Genomic DNA, 18,250 nt, shown 5'->3' with positions numbered 1-18,250 from the left:
GTTTCAGGGTGTGTGTGGGGCAGTTTGTGGGTGCTTCAGGGTGTGTGTGGGCTAGTGTGTGGGTGTTTCAGGGTGTGTGGGCGTTTCAGGGTGTGTGTGGGATAGTGTGTTGGTGTTTCAGGGTGTGTGTGGGGTAGTGTGTGGGTGTTTCAGGGTGTGTGTGGTTGTTTGTGGGTGTTTCAGGGTGTGTGTGTGGGTGTTTCAGGGTGTGTGTGGGGTAATGTGTGGGTGTTTCAGAGTGTGTGTTGGGTAGTGTGTGGGTGTTTCAGGGTGTGTGTGGTTGTTTGTGGGTGTTTCAGGGTGTGTGTTGGATAGTGTTTGGATGTTTCAGGGTGTGTGGGGTTGTGCGTGGGTATTTAAGGGTGTGTGGGGCTGTGCGTGGGTGTTTCAGGGTGTGCATGGGGCAGTTTGTGCGTATTTCAGGGTGTGTATGGGGTAGTGTGTGGGTGTTTCAGGGTGTGTGTGGGTGTTTCAGGGTGTGTGGAGTAGTGCGTGGGTGTTTCAGGGTGTGCGTGGGGGAGATTGTGGGTATTTCAGGGTGTGTATGGGGTAGTGTGTGGGTGTTTCAGGGTGTGTGTGGGTGCTTCAGCGTGTGTGTGTGGGTGTTTCAGGGTGTGTGTATGGGTGTTTCAGGGTGTGTGTGTGTATGGGTGTTTCAAGTTGTGTGTGAGATTCAGGGTGTGTGTGTGTTGTTTCAGGGTGTGTGTGGGGTAGAGTGTGGGTGTTTCAGGGTGTGTGTGGGGTAGTCTGTGGGTGTTTCAGGGTGTGTGTGTGGGTGCTTCAGGCTGTGTGTGGGGTAGTGTGTGGGTGTTTCAGGGTGTGTGTGGGTGTTTCAGGGTGTGTGTGGGGTAGTGTGTGGGTGTTTCAGGTTGTGTGTGGGGGGTAGTGTGTTGGTGTTTCAGGGTGTGTGCGGGGTAGTGTGTGGGTGTTTCAGGGTGTGTGTGGGATAGTGTGTGGGTGTTTCAGGGTGTGTGTGGGTGTTTCAGGGTGTGTATGCGGTAGTGTGTGGGTGTTTCAGGGTGTGTGTGGGATAGTGTGTGGGTGTTTCAGGGTGTGTGTGGGTGTTTCAGGGTGTGTATGCGGTAGTGTGTGGGTGTTTCAGGGTGTGTGTGGGATAGTGTGTGGGTGTTTCAGGGTGTGTATGGGATAGTGTGTGGGTGTTTCAGGATGTGTGTGTGGTTGTGTGTGGATGTTTCAGCGTGTGTGTGGGGTAGTGTGTGGGTGTTTTAGTGTCTGTGTGGGATAATGTGTGGGTGTTTCAGGGTGTGTGTGGGGCAGTTTGTGGGTGCTTCAGGGTGTGTGTGTGTGTGGGTGTGTGTGTGCGTGTGTGTGTGGGTGTTTCAGGGTGTATGTGGGGTAGTGTGTGGGTGTTTCAGCGTGGGTGTGGGGTAGTGTGTGGGTGTTTTAGGGTCTGTGTGGGATAGTGTGTGGGCGTTTCAGGGTGTGTGTGGGGCAGTTTGTGGGTGTTTCAGGATATGTGTGCGTGGGTCTTTCAGGGTGTATGTGGGGTAGTGTGTGGGTTTTTCAGGGTGTGTGTGGGGTAGTGTGTGGGTGTTTCAGGGTGTGTGTGGGGCAGTTTGTGGGTGTTTCAGGGTGTGTGTGTGTGTGGGTGTTTCAGGGTGTGTGTGTGCATGTGTGTGTGGGTGTTTCAGGGTGTATGTGGGGTAGTGTGTGGGTTTTTCAGGGTGTGTGTGGGCTAGTGTGTGGGTGTTTCAGGGTGTGTGGGCGTTTCAGGCTGTGTCTGGGGTAGTGTGTGGGCGCCTCAGGCTGTGTGTGGGGTAGTGTGCGGGCGTTTCTGGGTGTGTGTGGGGTAGTGTGTGGGCGTTTCAGGGTGTGTGTGGGGTAGTGTGTGGGTGTTTCAGGGTGTGTGTGGGCGTTTCAGCGTGTGTGTGGGGTAGTGTGTGGGTGTTTCAGGGTGTGTGTGGGGTAGTGTGTGGGCGTTTCAGGGTGTGTGTAGGCATTTCAGGTTGTGTGTGGGGTAGGGAGTGGGCGTTTCAGGGTGTGTGTGGGATAGTCTGTGGGCGTTTCAGGTTGTGTGTGTGGAGTAGTGTGTGGGCGTTTCAGCGTGTGTGCGGGGTAGAGTGTGGGTGTTTCAGGGTGTGTGTGGGCGTTTCAGGGTGTGTGTGTGTGGGTGCTTCAGGGTGTGTGTGTGTATGGGTGTTTCAAGTTGTGTGTGTGATTCAGGGTGTGTGTGTGTGTTGTTTCAGGGTGTGTGTGTGGATGTTTCAGGGTGTGTGTGGGATAGTGTGCTGGTGTTTCAGGGTGTGTGTGTGGGTGCTTCAGGGTGTGCGTGGGGGAGTGTGTCGTCGTTTCAGGGTGTGTGTGGGGTAGTGTGTGGGCGTTTAAGGTTGTGTGTGTGGGGTAGTGTGTGGGTGTTTCAGCGTGTGTGTGGGGTAGTGTGTGGGTGTTTCACGGTGTGTATGTGGCGGTTTGGGGGTGTTTCAGGGTGTGTGGGTGTGTGTGTGTGGGTGTTTCAGGGTGTGTGTGTGCATGTGTGTGTGGGTGTTTCAGGGTGTGTGTGGGGCAGTTTGTGGGAGTTTCAGGATATGTGTGTGGGGGTCTTTCAGGGTGTATGAGGGGTAGTGTGTGGGTTTTTCAGGGTGTGTGTGGGGTAGTGTGTGGGTGTTTCAGGGTGTGTGTGGGGCAGTTTGTGGGTGTTTCAGGGTGTGTGTGGGCTAGTGTGTGGGTGTTTCAGGGTGTGTGGGCGTTTCAGGCTGTGTCTGGGGTAGTGTGTGGGCGCCTCAGGCTGTGTGTGGGGTAGTGTGCGGGCGTTTCTGGGTGTGTGTGGGGTAGTGTGTGGGCGTTTCAGGGTGTGTGTGTGCATGTGTGTGTGGGTGTTTCAGGGTGTATGTGGGGTAGTGTGTGGGTTTTTCAGGGTGTGTGTGGGCTAGTGTGTGGGTGTTTCAGGGTGTGTGGGCGTTTCAGGCTGTGTCTGGGGTAGTGTGTGGGCGCCTCAGGCTGTGTGTGGGGTAGTGTGCGGGCGTTTCTGGGTGTGTGTGGGGTAGTGTGTGGGCGTTTCAGGGTGTGTGTGGGGTAGTGTGTGGGTGCTTCAGGGTGTGTGTGGGGTAGTCTGTGGGTGTTTCAGGGTGTGTGTGGGCGTTTCAGCGTGTGTGTGGGGTAGTGTGTGGGTGTTTCAGGGTGTGTGTGGGGTAGTGTGTGGGCGTTTCAGGGTGTGTGTGGGCGTTTCAGGGTGTGTGTGGGGTAGGGAGTGGGCGTTTCAGGGTGTGTGTGGGATAGTCTGTGGGCGTTTAAGGTTGTGTGTGTGGAGTAGTGTGTGGGCGTTTCAGCGTGTGTGCGGGGTAGTGTGTGGGTGTTTCAGGGTGTGTGTGGGATAGTGTGTGGGTGTTTCAGGGTGTGTGTGGGCGTTTCAGGGTGTGTGTGTGTGGGTGCTTCAGGGTGTGTGTGTGTATGGGTGTTTCAAGTTGTGTGTGTGATTCAGGGTGTGTGTGTGTTGTTTCAGGGTGTGTGTGGGATAGTGTGTTGGTGTTTCAGGGTGTGTGTGTGGATAGTGTGTGGGTGTTTCAGGGTGTATGTGGGGTAGAGTGTGGGTGTTTCAGGCCGTGTGTGGGGGGTAGTGTGTGGGTGTTTCAGGCTGTGTGTGGGGGGTAGTGTGTTGGTGTTTCAGGGTGTGTGTGGGGTAGTGTGTGGGTGTTTCAGGCCGTGTGTGGGGGGTAGTGTGTGTGTGTTTCAGGGTGTGTGCGGGGTAGTGTGTGGGTGTTTCAGGCTGGATGTGGGGGGTAGTGTGTTGGTGTTTCAGGGTGTGTGTGGGGTAGTGTGTGGGTGTTTCAGGGTGTGTGTGGGGTAGTGTGTGGGTGTTTCAGGGTGTGTGTGGGTGTTTCAGGGTGTGTGTGGGATAGTGTGTGGGTGTTTCAGGGTGTGTGTGGGATAGTGTGTGGGTGTTTCAGGGTGTGTGTGGGATAGTGTGTGGGAGTTTCAGCGTGTGTGTGGGGGTAGTGTGTGGGCGTTTCAGGATGTGTGTGTGGATGTTTAGGCGTGTGTGTGGGGTAGTGTGTGGGTGTTTTAGTGTCTGTGTGGGATAATGTGTGGGTGTTTCAGAGTGTGTGGGGTAGTGTGTGGGTGTTTCAGGGTGTGTGTGGGGCAGTTTGTGGGTGCTTCAGGGTGTGTGTGGGCTAGTGTGTGGGTGTTTCAGGGTGTGTGGGCGTTTCAGGGTGTGTGTGGGATAGTGTGTTGGTGTTTCAGGGTGTGTGTGGGGTAGTGTGTGGGTGTTTCAGGGTGTGTGTGGTTGTTTGTGGGTGTTTCAGGGTGTGTGTGTGGGTGTTTCAGGGTGTGTGTGGGGTAATGTGTGGGTGTTTCAGAGTGTGTGTTGGGTAGTGTGTGGGTGTTTCAGGGTGTGTGTGGTTGTTTGTGGGTGTTTCAGGGTGTGTGTTGGATAGTGTTTGGATGTTTCAGGGTGTGTGGGGTTGTGCGTGGGTATTTAAGGGTGTGTGGGGCTGTGCGTGGGTGTTTCAGGGTGTGCATGGGGCAGTTTGTGCGTATTTCAGGGTGTGTATGGGGTAGTGTGTGGGTGTTTCAGGGTGTGTGTGGGTGTTTCAGGGTGTGTGGAGTAGTGCGTGGGTGTTTCAGGGTGTGCGTGGGGGAGATTGTGGGTATTTCAGGGTGTGTATGGGGTAGTGTGTGGGTGTTTCAGGGTGTGTGTGGGTGCTTCAGCGTGTGTGTGTGGGTGTTTCAGGGTGTGTGTATGGGTGTTTCAGGGTGTGTGTGTGTATGGGTGTTTCAAGTTGTGTGTGAGATTCAGGGTGTGTGTGTGTTGTTTCAGGGTGTGTGTGGGGTAGAGTGTGGGTGTTTCAGGGTGTGTGTGGGGTAGTCTGTGGGTGTTTCAGGGTGTGTGTGTGGGTGCTTCAGGCTGTGTGTGGGGTAGTGTGTGGGTGTTTCAGGGTGTGTGTGGGTGTTTCAGGGTGTGTGTGGGGTAGTGTGTGGGTGTTTCAGGTTGTGTGTGGGGGGTAGTGTGTTGGTGTTTCAGGGTGTGTGCGGGGTAGTGTGTGGGTGTTTCAGGGTGTGTGTGGGATAGTGTGTGGGTGTTTCAGGGTGTGTGTGGGTGTTTCAGGGTGTGTATGCGGTAGTGTGTGGGTGTTTCAGGGTGTGTGTGGGATAGTGTGTGGGTGTTTCAGGGTGTGTGTGGGTGTTTCAGGGTGTGTATGCGGTAGTGTGTGGGTGTTTCAGGGTGTGTGTGGGATAGTGTGTGGGTGTTTCAGGGTGTGTATGGGATAGTGTGTGGGTGTTTCAGGATGTGTGTGTGGTTGTGTGTGGATGTTTCAGCGTGTGTGTGGGGTAGTGTGTGGGTGTTTTAGTGTCTGTGTGGGATAATGTGTGGGTGTTTCAGGGTGTGTGTGGGGCAGTTTGTGGGTGCTTCAGGGTGTGTGTGTGTGTGGGTGTGTGTGTGCGTGTGTGTGTGGGTGTTTCAGGGTGTATGTGGGCTAGTGTGTGGGTGTTTCAGGGTGTGTGGGCGTTTCAGGGTGTGTATGGGATAGTGTGTGGATGTTTCAGGCTGTATGTGGGGTAGTGTGTGGGTGTTTCAGGGCATGTGTGGGACAGTGTGTTGGTGTATCAGGGTGAGTGTGTGGGCGCCTCATGCTGTGTGTGGGGTAGTGTGTGGGTGTTCCAGGGTGTGTGTGGGGTAGTGTGTCGTCGTTTCAGGGTGTGTGCGGGGTAGTGTGTGGGCGTTTAAGGTTGTGTGTGTGGGGTAGTGTGTGGGCGTTTCAGCGTGTGTGCGGGGTAGAGTGTGGGTGTTTCATTGTGTGTGTGGGGTAGTGTGTGGGTGTTTCAGGGTGTGTGTGTGGGTGCTTCAGGGTGTGTGTGTGTATGGGTGTTGCAAGTTGTGTGTGAGATTCAGGGCGTGTGTGTGTTGTTTCTGGGTGTGTGTGGGATAGTGTGTTGGTCTTTCAGGGTGTGTGTGGGGGTGCTTCAGGGCGTGCGTGGGGTAGTGTGTCGTCGTTTCAGAGTGTGTGTGTGGGGTAGTGTGTGGGCGTTTAAGGTTGTGTGTGTGGGGTAGTGTGTGGGCGTTTCAGCGTGTGAGCGGGGTAGTGTGTGGGTGTTTCAGGGTGTGTGTGTGGGTGTTTCAGGGTCTGTGTGTGGGTGCTTCAGGGTGTTTGTGTGTATGGGTGTTTCAAGTTGTGTGTGTGATTCAGGGTGTGGGCGTGAATGTTTCAGGGTGTGTGTGGGATAGTGTGTTGGTGTTTCAGGGTGTGTGTGGGCTTTTCAGGATGTGTGTGGGGTAGTGTGTGGGTGTTTCAGGGTGTGTGTGTGGGTGTTTCAGGGTGTGTGTGTGGGTGCTTCAGGGTGTTTGTGTGTATGGGTGTTTCAAGTTGTGTGTGTGATTCAGGGTGTGGGTGTGAATGTTTCAGGGTGTGTGTGGGATAGTGTGTTGGTGTTTCAGGGTGTGAGTGGGGTAGTGTTTCGTCGTTTCAGGGTGTGTGTGGGGTAGCGTGTGGGCGTTTCAGCGTGTGTGCGAGGTAGAGTGTGGGTGTTTCAGGGTGTGTGTGTGTTGTTTCAGGGTGTGTGTGGGGTAGTGTGTGGGTGTATCAGGGTGTGTGTGGGATAGTGTGTTGGTGTTTCAGGGTGCGTGTGTGGGCGTTTCAGGGTGTGTGTGTGTGGGTGCTTCAGGGTGTGTGTGTGTATGGGTGTTTCAAGTTGTGTGTGTGATTCAGGGTGTGTGTGTGTTGTTTCAGGGTGTGTGTGGGGTAGTGTGTGGGTGTTTCAGCGTGTGTGTGGGGTAATGTGTGGGTGTTTTAGGGTCTGTGTGGGATAGTGTGTGGGCGTTTCAGGGTGTGTGTGGGGTAGTGTGTGGGTTTTTGAGGGTGTGTGTGGGGTAGTGTGTAGGTGTTGTGTGCGGGTGTTTCAGGGTGTGTGTGTGTGTGTGGGTTTTTCAGGATGTGTGTGGGATAGGGTGTGGGCGTTTCAGGTGTGTGTGTGTATGGGTGTTTCAAGTTGTGTGTGGGATAGTGTGTGGGTGTTTCAGGGTGTGTGTGGGGTAGTGTGTGGGTGTTTCAGGGTGTGTGTGGGATAGTGTGTGGGTGTTTCAGGGTGTGTGTGGGATTGTGGGTGTTTCAGCATGTGTGTGGGGGGTAGTGTGTGGGCGTTTCAGGGTGTGTGTGTGGTTGTGTGTGGATGTTTCAGCGTGTGTGTGGGGTAGTGTGTGGGTGTTTTAGTGTCTGTGTGGGATAGTGTGTGGGTGTTTCAGAGTGTGTGGGGTAGTGTGTGGGTGTTTCAGGGTGTGTGTGGGGCAGTTTGTGGGTGTTTCAGGGTGTGTGTGTATGTGGGTGTGTGTGTGGGTGTTTCAGGGTGTGTGTGTGCGTGTGTGTGTGGGTGTTTCAGGGTGTGTGGGGGATACTGTGTGGGTGTTTCAGGGTGTGTGTGGGGGGTAGTGTGTGGGTGTTTCAGGGTGTGTGGGGGATAGTGTGTGGGCGTTTCAGGGTGTGTGGGGGATAGTGTGTGGGCGTTTCAGGGTGTGTGTGGGATAGTGTGTGGGTGTTTCAGAGTGCGTGTGGGGTAGTGTGTGGGTGTTTCAGGGTGTGTGTGGGGTAGTGGGTGGGTGTTTCAGGGTGTGTGTGGGATATTGTGTGGCTGTTTCAGGGTGTGTGTGTGTGTGTATGTGTGTGTGGGTGGGTGTTTCAGGGTGTGTGTGTGCGTGTTTGTGTGGGAGTTTCAGGGTGTGTGTGGGTTTTTCAGGAATTGTGTGTGGGATAGTGTGTGGGTGTTTCAGGGTGTGTGTGGGGTAGTGTGTGGGTGTTTCAGGGTGTGTGCGGGGTAGAGTGTGGGTGTTTCAGGGTGTGTGCGGGGTAGAGTGTGGGTGTTTCAGGGTGTGTGTGGGCGTTTCAGGGTGTGTGTGGGATAGTGTGTGGGTGTTTCAGGGTGTGTGTGGGGTAGGGAGTGGGTGTTTCAGGGTGTGTGTGGGCTTTTCAGCGTGTGTGTGGGGTAGTGTGTGGGCGTTTCAGGGTGTGTGTGGGGTAGTGTGTGGGCGTATCAGGGTGTGTGTGGGGTAGTGTGTGGGTGTTTCAGGGTGTGTGTGGGTTAGTGTGTGGGCGTTTCAGGGTGTGTGTGGGGTTGTGTGTGGGCGTTTCCGTGTGTGTGTGGGCTAGTGTGTGGGCGTGGGTTAGTGTGTGGGCATTTCAGGGTGTGTGTGTTAGTGTGTGGGCGTTTCAGGGTGTGTGGGGGATAGTGTGTGGGCGTTTCAGGGTGTGTGTGGGGTAGTGTGTGGGGGTTTCAGGGTGAGTGTGGGGTAGTGTGTGGGAGTTTCAGGGTGTGTGTGGGATAGTGTGTGGGCGTTTCAGGGTGTGTGTGGGGTAGTGTGTGGGCGTTTCAGGGTGTGTGTGGGATAGTGTGTGGGCGTTTCAGGGTGTGTGTGGGATAGTGTGTGGGCGTTTCAGGGTGTGTGGAGGCATTTCAGGGTGTGTGTGGGGGTTTCAGGGTGAGTGTGGGCTAGGGTTGTGTGCGTTTCAGGGTATGTGTGGGGTAGACTATGGGCGTTTCAGGGTGTGTGTGGGGTAGTCTATGGGCGTTTCAGGGTATGTGTGTGGGGTAGTGTGTGGGCGTTTCAGGGTGTGTGTGGGGCAGTCTGTGGGCTTTTCAGGGTATGTGTGGGGGGTAGTGTGTGAGCGTTTCAGGATATGTGTGTGGGGTAGTGTGTGGGCGTTTCAGGGTGTGTGTGGGGTAGTCTGTGGGCGTTTCAGGGTATGTGTGGGGTTAGTGTGTGGGCGTTTCAGGGTGTGTGTGGGCGTTTCAGGGTGTGTGTGGGGTAGTGTGTGAGTGTTTCAGGGTGTGTGTGGGGTAGTGTGTGGGCGTTTCAGGCGGAGTGTGGGGTAGTGTGTGGGTGTTTCAGGCGGAGTGTGGGGTAGTGTGTGGGTGTTTCAGGCAGAGTGTGGGGTAGTGTGTGGGTGTTTCAGGGCGTGTGTGAGTGTTTCAGGGTGTGTGTGGGTGTTTCAGGGTGTGTGTGTGTGTTTCAGGGTGTGTGTGTGGGGTACGATTCTGGGGTTGCGCAGCGGTGTTATGGGGCCACTTATCAGTGTAATCCCGGAGTAGGCGGCAGAGCCTCTCAGTCAGGACCTACGTGAAAGTTTCCGCTTGGACACATTCCCTCGCAGCGACGTCAATGGTTCCAACTGCAAACAGAGAGAAATTCTATCAGCACCCGTTCGTCTGTCTGCTCTCTCCGTCCGTCTGTCTGCTCCCTCCGTCTGTCTGCTCACTCCGTCCGTCTGTCTGCTCCCTCCGTCCGTCTGTCTGCTCCCTCCGACCGTCTGTCTGCTCCCTCTGACCGTCTGTCTGCTCCCTCCGTCCGTCTGCTCTCTCCGTCCGTCTGTCTGCTCCCTCTTACCGTCTGTCTGCTCCCTCCGTCCGTCTGTCTGCTCTCTCCGTCCGTCTGTCTGCTCCCTCTGACCGTCTGTCTGCTCCCTCCGTTCGTCTGTCTGCTCTCTCCGTCCGTCTGTCTGCTCCCTCCGTCTGTCTGCTCACTCCGTCCGTCTGTCTGCTCCCTCCGTCCGTCTGTCTGCTCCCTCCGACCGTCTGTCTGCTCCCTCTGACCGTCTGTCTGCTCCCTCCGTCCGTCTGCTCTCTCCGTCTGTCTGTCTGCTCCCTCTGACCGTCTGTCTGCTCCCTCCGTCCGTCTGTCTGCTCTCTCCGTCCGTCTGTCTGCTCCCTCTGACCGTCTGTCTGCTCCCTCCGTCTGTCTGCTCCCTCCGTTCGTCTGTCTGCTCTCTCCGTCCGTCTGTCTGCTCCCTCCGTCTGTCTGCTCCCTCCGTCCGTCTGTCTGCTCCCTCCGTCTGTCTGTCTGCTCCCTCCGTCCATCTGTCTGCTCCCTCCGACCGTCTGTCTGCTCCCTCCGCCTGTCTCCTCTCCCTGTCATTCTGTCTGCTCTCTCCATCCATCTGTCTGCTCTCTCCGACCGTCTGTCTGCTCTCTCCGTCCGTCTGTCTGCTCTCTCCGTCCGTCTGTCTGCTCTCTCCGTCCGTCTGTCTGCTCTCTCCGTCCGTCTGTCTGCTCTCTCCGTCCGTCTGTCTGGTCCCTCCGTCTGTCTGCTCTCCCCGTCATTCTGTCTGCTCTCTCCGTCCATCTGTCTGCTCTCTCTGTCCGTCTGTCTGCTCTCTCCGTCCGTCTGTCTGCTCCCTCCGTCTGTCTGCTCTCTCCATCCGTCTGTCTGGTCCCTCCGCCTGTCTGCTCTCCCCGTCATTCTGTCTGCTCTCTCCGTCCGTCTGTCTGCTCTCTCCGTCCGTCTGTCTGCTCTCTCCGTCCGTCTGTCTGCTCCCTCCGTCCGTCTGCTCTCTCCGTCCGTCTGTCTGCTCTCTCCGTCATTGTCTGCTCTCTCCATCCGTCTTTCTGCTCCCTCCGTCCGTCTGTCTGCTCCCTTCGTCCGTCTGCTCTCTCCATCCATCTGTATGCTCCCTCCGTCTGTCCGCTCTCTCCGTCCATCTGTCTGCTACCTCCGTCTGTCTGCTCTCTCCGTCCGTCTGTCTGCTCTCTCCTTCTGTCTGTCTGCTCTCTCCATCTGTCTGTCTCCTCCCTCCGCCCGTCTGTCTGCTCCCTCCGCCCGTCTGTCTGCTCCCTCCATCTGTCCGCTCTCTCCGTCCTTCTGTCTGCTACCTCCGTCTGTCTGCTCTCTCCGTCCGTCTGTCTGCTACCTCCGTCTGTCTGCTCTCTCCGTCCGTCTGTCTGCTCTCACCATCCGTCTGCTCTCTCCGTCCGTCTGTCTGCTCTCTCCGTCCGTCTGTCTGCTCCCTCCGTCCGTCTGTCTGCTCCCTCCGTCCGTCTGTCTGCTCCCTCCGTCCGTCTGTCTGCTCCCTCCGTCCGTCTGTCTGCTCCCTCCGTCCGTCTGTCTGCTCCCTCCGTCCGTCTGTCTGCTCCCTCCGTCCGTCTGTCTGCTCCCTCCGTCCGTCTGTCTGCTCCCTCCGTCCGTCTGTCTGCTCCCTCCGTCCGTCTGTCTGCTCCCTCCGTCCGTCTGTCTGCTCCCTCCGTCCATCTGTCTGTCTGCTCTCTCCGTCCGTCTGTCTGCTCTCTCCGTCTGTCTGTCTGCTTTCCACATCCGTCTGCTCTCCCCGTCCGTCTGTCTGCTCTCTCCGTCCGTCTGCTCTCTCCGTCCGTCTGTCTGCTCTCTCCGTCCGTCTGCTCCCTCCGTCCGTCCGTCCCCTCCGTCCGTCCGTCTGCTCCCTCCGTCCGTCCGTCTGCTCCCTCCGTCCGTCCGTCTGCTACCTCCGTCCGTCCGTCTGCTCTCTCTGTCTGCTCTCTCCGTCTGTCTGTCTGCTCTCTCCGTCTGTCTGTCTGCTCTCTCTGTCTGTCTGCTCGCTCCGTCTGTCTGTCTGCTCCGTCTGTCTGTCTGCTCTCTCCGTCTGTCTGTCTGTTCTCTCTGTCTGTCTGTCTGCTCTCTCCGTCCGTCTGTCTGCTGCGTCTGTCTGTCTGCTCCGTCTGTCTGTCTGCTCGCTCCGTCTGTCTGTCTGCTCTCTCCGTCTGTCTGTCTGCTCCGTCTGTCTGTCTGCTCCGTCTGTCTGTCTGCTCCCTCCGCACCGTGCCTCACACACCACCCGCCGCTCCCCCTCCCCCAGTCTCTCTCTCTCTCCCCCGCCCTACACTGACCTCTTTTTCCCTCCGATTCTGTCGCCGCATCTTCAAACCGGAAATAACGTCACAGGAAGCAGCACACACTAATGCGCCCGTCCGGAAACAAAACCCGATCAAACAACGACGGAGCCCGGACTCTGACCCTGCCGTGTCCGGACTCTGACCCTGACCCTGCCGTGTCCGGACTCTGACCCTGCCGTGTCCGGACGCTGACCCTGACCCTGCCGTGTCCGGACGCTGACCCTGCCGTGTCCGGACTCTGACCCTGACCCTGCCGTGTCCGGACTCTGACCCTGCCGTGTCCGGACGCTGACCCTGACCCTGCCGTGTCCGGACGCTGACCCTGCCGTGTCCGGACGCTGACCCTGCCGTGTCCGGACGCTGACCCTGCCGTGTCCGGACGCTGACCCTGACCCTGCCGTGTCCGGACGCTGACCCTGACCCTGCCGTGTCCGGACGCTGACCCTGCCGTGTCCGGACGCTGACCCTGCCGTGTCCGGACGCTGACCCTGCCGTGTCCGGACGCTGACCCTGCCGTGTCCGGACCCTGACCCTGCCGTGTCCGGACGCTGACCCTGACCCTGCCGTGTCCGGACGCTGACCCTGACCCTGCCGTGTCCGGACGCTGACCCTGACCCTGCCGTGTCCGGACGCTGACCCTGACCCTGCCGTGTCCGGACGCTGACCCTGACCCTGCCGTGTCCGGACGCTGACCCTGACCCTGACCCTGCCAAGTCCGGACGCTGACCCTGACCCTGCCGTGTCCGGACGCTGACCCTGCCGTGTCCGGACGCTGACCCTGCCGTGTCCGGACGCTGACCTTGCCGTGTCCGGACTCTGACCCTGCCGTGTCCGGACTCTGACCCTGCCGTGTCCGGACGCTGACCCTGACCCTGCCGTGTCCGGACGCTGACCCTGACCCTGCCGTATCCGGACGCTGACCCTGCCGTGTCCGGACGCTGACCCTGACACTGCCGTGTCCGGACGCTGACCCTGCCGTGTCCGGACGCTGACCCTGACCCTGCCGTGTCCAGACGCTGACCCTGACCCTGCCGTGTCCGGACGCTGACCCTGACCCTGCCGTGTCCGGAAGCTGACCCTGCCGTGTCCGGACGCTGACCCTGCCGTGTCCGGACGCTGACCCTGAGCCTGCCGTGTCCGGACGCTGACCCTGACCCTGCCGCGTCCAGACGCTGACCCTGCCGCGTCCGGACGCTGACCCTGCCGCGTCCGGACTCTGACCCTGCCGTGTCCGGACGCTGACCCTGCCGTGTCCGGACGCTGACCCTGCCGTGTCCGGACGCTGACCCTGCCGTGTCCGGACGCTGACCCTGCCGTGTCCGGACTCTGACCCTGCCGTGTCCGGACGCTGACCCTGCCGTGTCCGGATGCTGACCCTGACCCTGCCGTGTCCTGACGCTGACCCTGCCGTGTCCGGACGCTGACCCTGACCCTGCCGTGTCCGGACGCTGACCCTGACCCTGCCGTGTCCGGACGCTGACCCTGACCCTGCCGTGTCCGGACGCTGACCCTGCCGTGTCCGGACGCTGACCCTGACCCTGCCGTGTCCGGACGCTGACCCTGACCCTGCCGTGTCCGGACGCTGACCCTGACCCTGCCGTGTCCGGACGCTGACCCTGACCCTGCCGTGTCCGGACGCTGACCCTGACCCTGCCGTGTCCGGACGCTGACCCTGACCCTGCCGTGTCCGGACGCTGACCCTGACCCTGCCGTGTCCGGACGCTGACCCTGACCCTGCCGTGTCCGGACGCTGACCCTGACCCTGCCGAGTCCGGACGCTGACCCTGACCCTGCCGTGTCCGGACGCTGACCCTGCCGTGTCCGGACGCTGACCCTGCCGTGTCCGGACTCTGACCCTGCCGTGTCCGGACGCTGACCCTGCCGTGTCCGGACGCTGACCCTGACCCTGCCGTGTCCGGACGCTGACCCTGACCCTGCCGTGTCCGGACGCAGACCCTGACCCTGCCGTGTCCGGACGCTGACCCTGACCCTGCCGTGTCCGGACGCTGACCCTGACCCTGCCGTGTCCGGACGCTGACCCTGACCCTGCCGTGTCCGGACGCTGACCCTGACCCTGCCGTGTCCGGACGCTGACCCTGACCCTGCCGTGTCCGGACGCTGACCCTGACCCTGCCGTGTCCGGACGCTGACCCTGACCCTGCCGTGTCCGGACGCTGACCCTGACCCTGCCGTGTCCGGACGCTGACCCTGACCCTGCCGTGTCCGGACGCTGACCCTGACCCTGCCGTGTCCGGACCCTTACCCTGACCCTGCCGTGTCCGGACGCTGACCCTGACCCTGCCGTGTCCGGACGCTGACCCTGCCGTGTCCGGACGCTGACCCTGACCCTGCCGTGTCCGGACGCTGACCCTGCCGTGTCCAGACGCTGACCCTGACCCTGCCGTGTCCGGACGCTGACCCTGACCCTGCCGTGTCCGGACGCTGACCCTGACCCTGCCGTGTCCGGACGCTGACCCTGCCGTGTCCGGACGCTGACCCTGACCCTGCCGTGTCCGGACTCTGACCCTGCCGTGTCCGGACTCTGACCCTGCCGTGTCCGGACGCTGACCCTGCCGTGTCCGGACGTTGACCCTGCCGTGTCCGGACTCTGACCCTGCCGTGTCCGGACTCTGACCCTGCCGTGTCCGGACGCTGACCCTGCCGTGTCCGGACGCTGACCCTGCCGTGTCCGGACGCTGACCCTGACCCTGCCATGTCCGGACGCTGACCCTGCCGTGTCCGGACGCTGACCCTGACCCTGCCGTGTCCGGACGCTGACCCTGACCCTGCCGTGTCCGGACGCTGACCCTGACCCTGCCGTGTCCGGACGCTGACCCTGACCCTGCCGTGTCCGGACGCTGACCCTGACCCTGCCGTGTCCGGACGCTGACCCTGACCCTGCCGTGTCCGGACGCTGACCCTGACCCTGCCGTGTCCGGACGCTGACCCTGACCCTGCCGTGTCCGGACGCTGACCCTGACCCTGCCGTGTCCGGACGCTGACCCTGACCCTGCCGTGTCCGGACGCTGACCCTGACCCTGCCGAGTCCGGACGCTGACCCTGACCCTGCCGTGTCCGGACGCTGACCCTGCCGTGTCCGGACGCTGACCCTGCCGTGTCCGGACGCTGACCCTGCCATGTCCGGACTCTGACCCTGCCGTGTCCGGACGCTGACCCTGACCCTGCCGTGTCCGGACGCTGACCCTGACCCTGCCGTGTCCGGACGCTTGCCGTGTCCGGACGCTGACCCTGACCCTGCCGAGTCCGGACGCTGACCCTGACCCTGCCGTGTCCGGACGCTGACCCTGCCGTGTCCGGACGCTGACCCTGCCATGTCCGGACTCTGACCCTGCCGTGTCCGGACGCTGACCCTGACCCTGCCGTGTCCGGACGCTGACCCTGACCCTGCCGTGTCCGGACGCTGACCCTGACCCTGCCGTGTCCGGACGCTGACCCTGCCGTGTCCGGACGCTGACCCTGACCCTGCCGTGTCCGGACGCTGACCCTGACCCTGCCGTGTCCGGACGCTGACCCTGACCCTGCCGTGTCCGGACGCTGACCCTGACCCTGCCGTGTCCGGACGCTGACCCTGACCCTGCCGTGTCCGGACGCTGACCCTGACCCTGCCGTGTCCGGACGCTGACCCTGACCCTGCCGTGTCCGGACGCTGACCCTGACCCTGCCGTGTCCGGACGCTGACCCTGACCCTGCCGTATCCGGACGCTGACCCTGCCGTGTCCGGACGCTGACCCTGAACCTGCCGTGTCCGGACGCTGACCCTGCCGTGTCCGGACGCTGACCCTGACCCTGCCGTGTCCGGACGCTGACCCTGACCCTGCCGTGTCCGGACGCTGACCCTGACCCTGCCGTATCCGGACGCTGACCCTGACCCTGCCGTGTCCGGAAGCTGACCCTGCCGTGTCCGGACGCTGACCCTGACCCTGCCGTGTCCGGACGCTGACCCTGCCGTGTCCGGACGCTGACCCTGACCCTGCCGCGTCCGGACGCTGACCCTGCCGTGTCCGGACGCTGACCCTGCCGTGTCCGGACGCTGACCCTGACCCTGCCGTGTCTGGACGCTGACCCTGACCCTGCCGTGTCCGGACGCTGACCCTGACTCTGCCGTGTCCGGACGCTGACCCTGCCGTGTCCGGACGCTGACCCTGACCCTGCCGTGTCCGGACGCTGACCCTGACCCTGCCGTGCCCGGACGCTGACCCTGCCGTGTCCGGACGCTGACCCTGACCCTGCCGTGTCCGGACGCTGACCCTGACCCTGCCGTGTCCGGACGCTGACCCTGACCCTGCCGTGCCCGGACTCTGACCCTGCCGTGTCCGGACGCTGACCCTGACCCTGCCGTGTCCGGACGCTAACATTGACCCTGCCGTGTCCGGACGCTGACCCTGACCCTGCCGTGTCCGGACGCTGACCCTGACCCTGCCGTGCCCAGACTCTGACCCTGCTGTGTCCGGACGCTGACCCTGACCCTGCCGTGTCCGGACGCTGACCCTGACCCTGCCGTGTCCGGACGCTGACCCTGACCCTGCCGTGTCCGGACGCTGACCCTGACCCTGCCGTGTCCGGACGCTGACCCTGACCCTGCCGTGTCCGGACGCTGACTCTGACTCTGCCGTGTCCGGACGCTGACCCTGACCCTGCCGTGTCCGGACTCTGACCCTGCCGTGTCCGGACGCTGACCCTGACCCTGCCGTGTCCGGACTCTGACCCTGACCCTGCCGTGCCCGGACTCTGACCCTGCCGTGTCCGGACGCTGACCCTGACCCTGCCGTGTCCGGACGCTGACCCTGACCCTGCCGTGTCCGGACGCTGACCCTGACCCTGCCGTATCCGGACGCTGACCCTGACCCTGCCGTGTCCGGAAGCTGACCCTGCCGTGTCCGGACGCTGACCCTGACCCTGCCGTGTCCGGACGCTGACCCTGCCGTGTCCGGACGCTGACCCTGACCCTGCCGCGTCCGGACGCTGACCCTGCCGTGTCCGGACGCTGACCCTGCCGTGTCCGGACGCTGACCCTGACCCTGCCGTGTCTGGACGCTGACCCTGACCCTGCCGTGTCCGGACGCTGACCCTGACTCTGCCGTGTCCGGACGCTGACCCTGCCGTGTCCGGACGCTGACCCTGACCCTGCCGTGCCCGGACGCTGACCCTGCCGTGTCCGGACGCTGACCCTGACCCTGCCGTGTCCGGATGCTGACCCTGACCCTGCCGTGTCCGGACCCTGACCCTGCCGTGCCCGGACTCTGACCCTGCCGTGTCCGGACGCTGACCCTGACCCTGCCGTGTCCGGACGCTGACATTGACCCTGCCGTGTCCGGACGCTGACCCTGACCCTGCCGTGTCCGGACGCTGACCCTGACCCTGCCGTGCCCGGACTCTGACCCTGCCGTGTCCGGACGTTGACCCTGACCCTGCCGTGTCCGGACGCTGACCCTGACCCTGCCGTGTCCGGACGCTGACCCTGACCCTGCCGTGTCCAGACGCTGACCCTGACCCTGCCGTGTCCGGACGCTGACCCTGACCCTGCCGTGTCCGGACGCTGACTCTGACTCTGCCGTGTCCGGACGCTGACCCTGACCCTGCCGTGTCCGGACTCTGACCCTGCCGTGTCCGGACGCTGACCCTGACCCTGCCGTGTCCGGACTCTGACCCTGCCGTGTCCGGACGCTGACCCTGACCCTGCCGTGCCCGGACTCTGACCCTGCCGTGTCCGGACGCTGACCCTGACCCTGCCGTGTCCGGACTCTGACCCTGACGCTGCCGTGCCCGGACTCTGACCCTGCCGTGTCCGGACGCTGACCCTGACCCTGCCGTGTCCGGACGCTGACCCTGACCCTGCCGTGTCCGGACGCTGACCCTGACCCTGCCGTGTCCGGACGCTGACCCTGACCCTGCTGTGTCCGGACGCTGACCCTGACCCTGCCGTGTCCGGACGCTGACCCTGCCGTGCCCGGACTCTGACCCTGCCGTGTCCGGACGCTGACCCTGACCCTGCCGTGTCCGGACGCTGACCCTGACCCTGCCGTGCCCGGACGCTGACCCTGACCCTGCCCTGTCCGGACGCTGACCCTGACCCTGCCGTGTCCGGACGCTGACCCTGACCCTGCCGTGTCCGGACGCTGACCCTGACCCTGCCGTGTCCGGACGCTGACTCTGACCCTGCCGTGCCCGGACTCTGACCCTGCCGTGCCCGGACGCTGACCCTGACCCTGCTGTGCCCGGACGCTGACCCTGACCCTGCTGTGCCCGGACGCTGATTCTGACACTGCTGTGCCTGGACGCTGACCCTGACACTGCTGGGCCCGGATGCTGACCCTGACACTGCTGTGCCCGGACGCTGACGCTGACACTGCCGTGCCCGTACGCTAACTCTGACACTGCTGTGCCCGTACGCTGACGCTGACACTGCTGTGCCCGGACGCTGACGCTGACACTGCCATGCCCGTACGCTAACTCTGACACTGCTGTGCCCGTACGCTGACTCTGACACTGTCGTGCCCGTACGCTAACTCTGACACTGCTGTGCCCGGACGCTGACTCTGCCGTGCCCGGACGCTGACCCTGACCCTGCTGTGCCCGGACGCTGTCCCTGCTGTGCCCGGACGCTGACGCTGACACTGCTGTACCCGGACGCTGACTCTGACAC

General features: G+C 61.5%; 1 protein-coding gene across 13 annotated transcripts in view; it reads right to left on the bottom strand.

Moving 5' to 3' along the window:
- uimc1 (ubiquitin interaction motif containing 1) overlaps positions 1–11,613 on the bottom strand; it is a 180,147-nt gene extending 168,534 nt beyond the window's left edge. For 12 of the 13 annotated variants that reach the window (XR_013574194.1, XR_013574195.1, XM_078534830.1 and 9 more), the window contains exon 1: positions 9,065–9,638. Coding sequence is in view for 1 of the 13 variants with exons in the window: in XM_078534822.1 (XP_078390948.1) it covers positions 9,065–9,116; positions 11,581–11,610 (82 nt within the window). In the remaining 12 variants the exon portion in view is untranslated. Of the gene's footprint in view, positions 1–9,064; positions 9,639–11,580 lie in introns of those variants that run through there. The other variant, XM_078534822.1, reaches the window with a different exon arrangement.
- Positions 11,614–18,250: the final 6,637 nt, after the last annotated feature.

Source organism: Cetorhinus maximus, unplaced genomic scaffold, assembly GCF_964194155.1.
Source record: "Cetorhinus maximus unplaced genomic scaffold, sCetMax3.hap1.1 HAP1_SCAFFOLD_115, whole genome shotgun sequence".
NCBI classification, from domain to species: Eukaryota; Metazoa; Chordata; class Chondrichthyes; order Lamniformes; family Cetorhinidae; genus Cetorhinus; species Cetorhinus maximus.
Note: the sequence above shows the minus strand (reverse complement) of the source record. Positions and strands in the feature narration are given on the sequence as shown.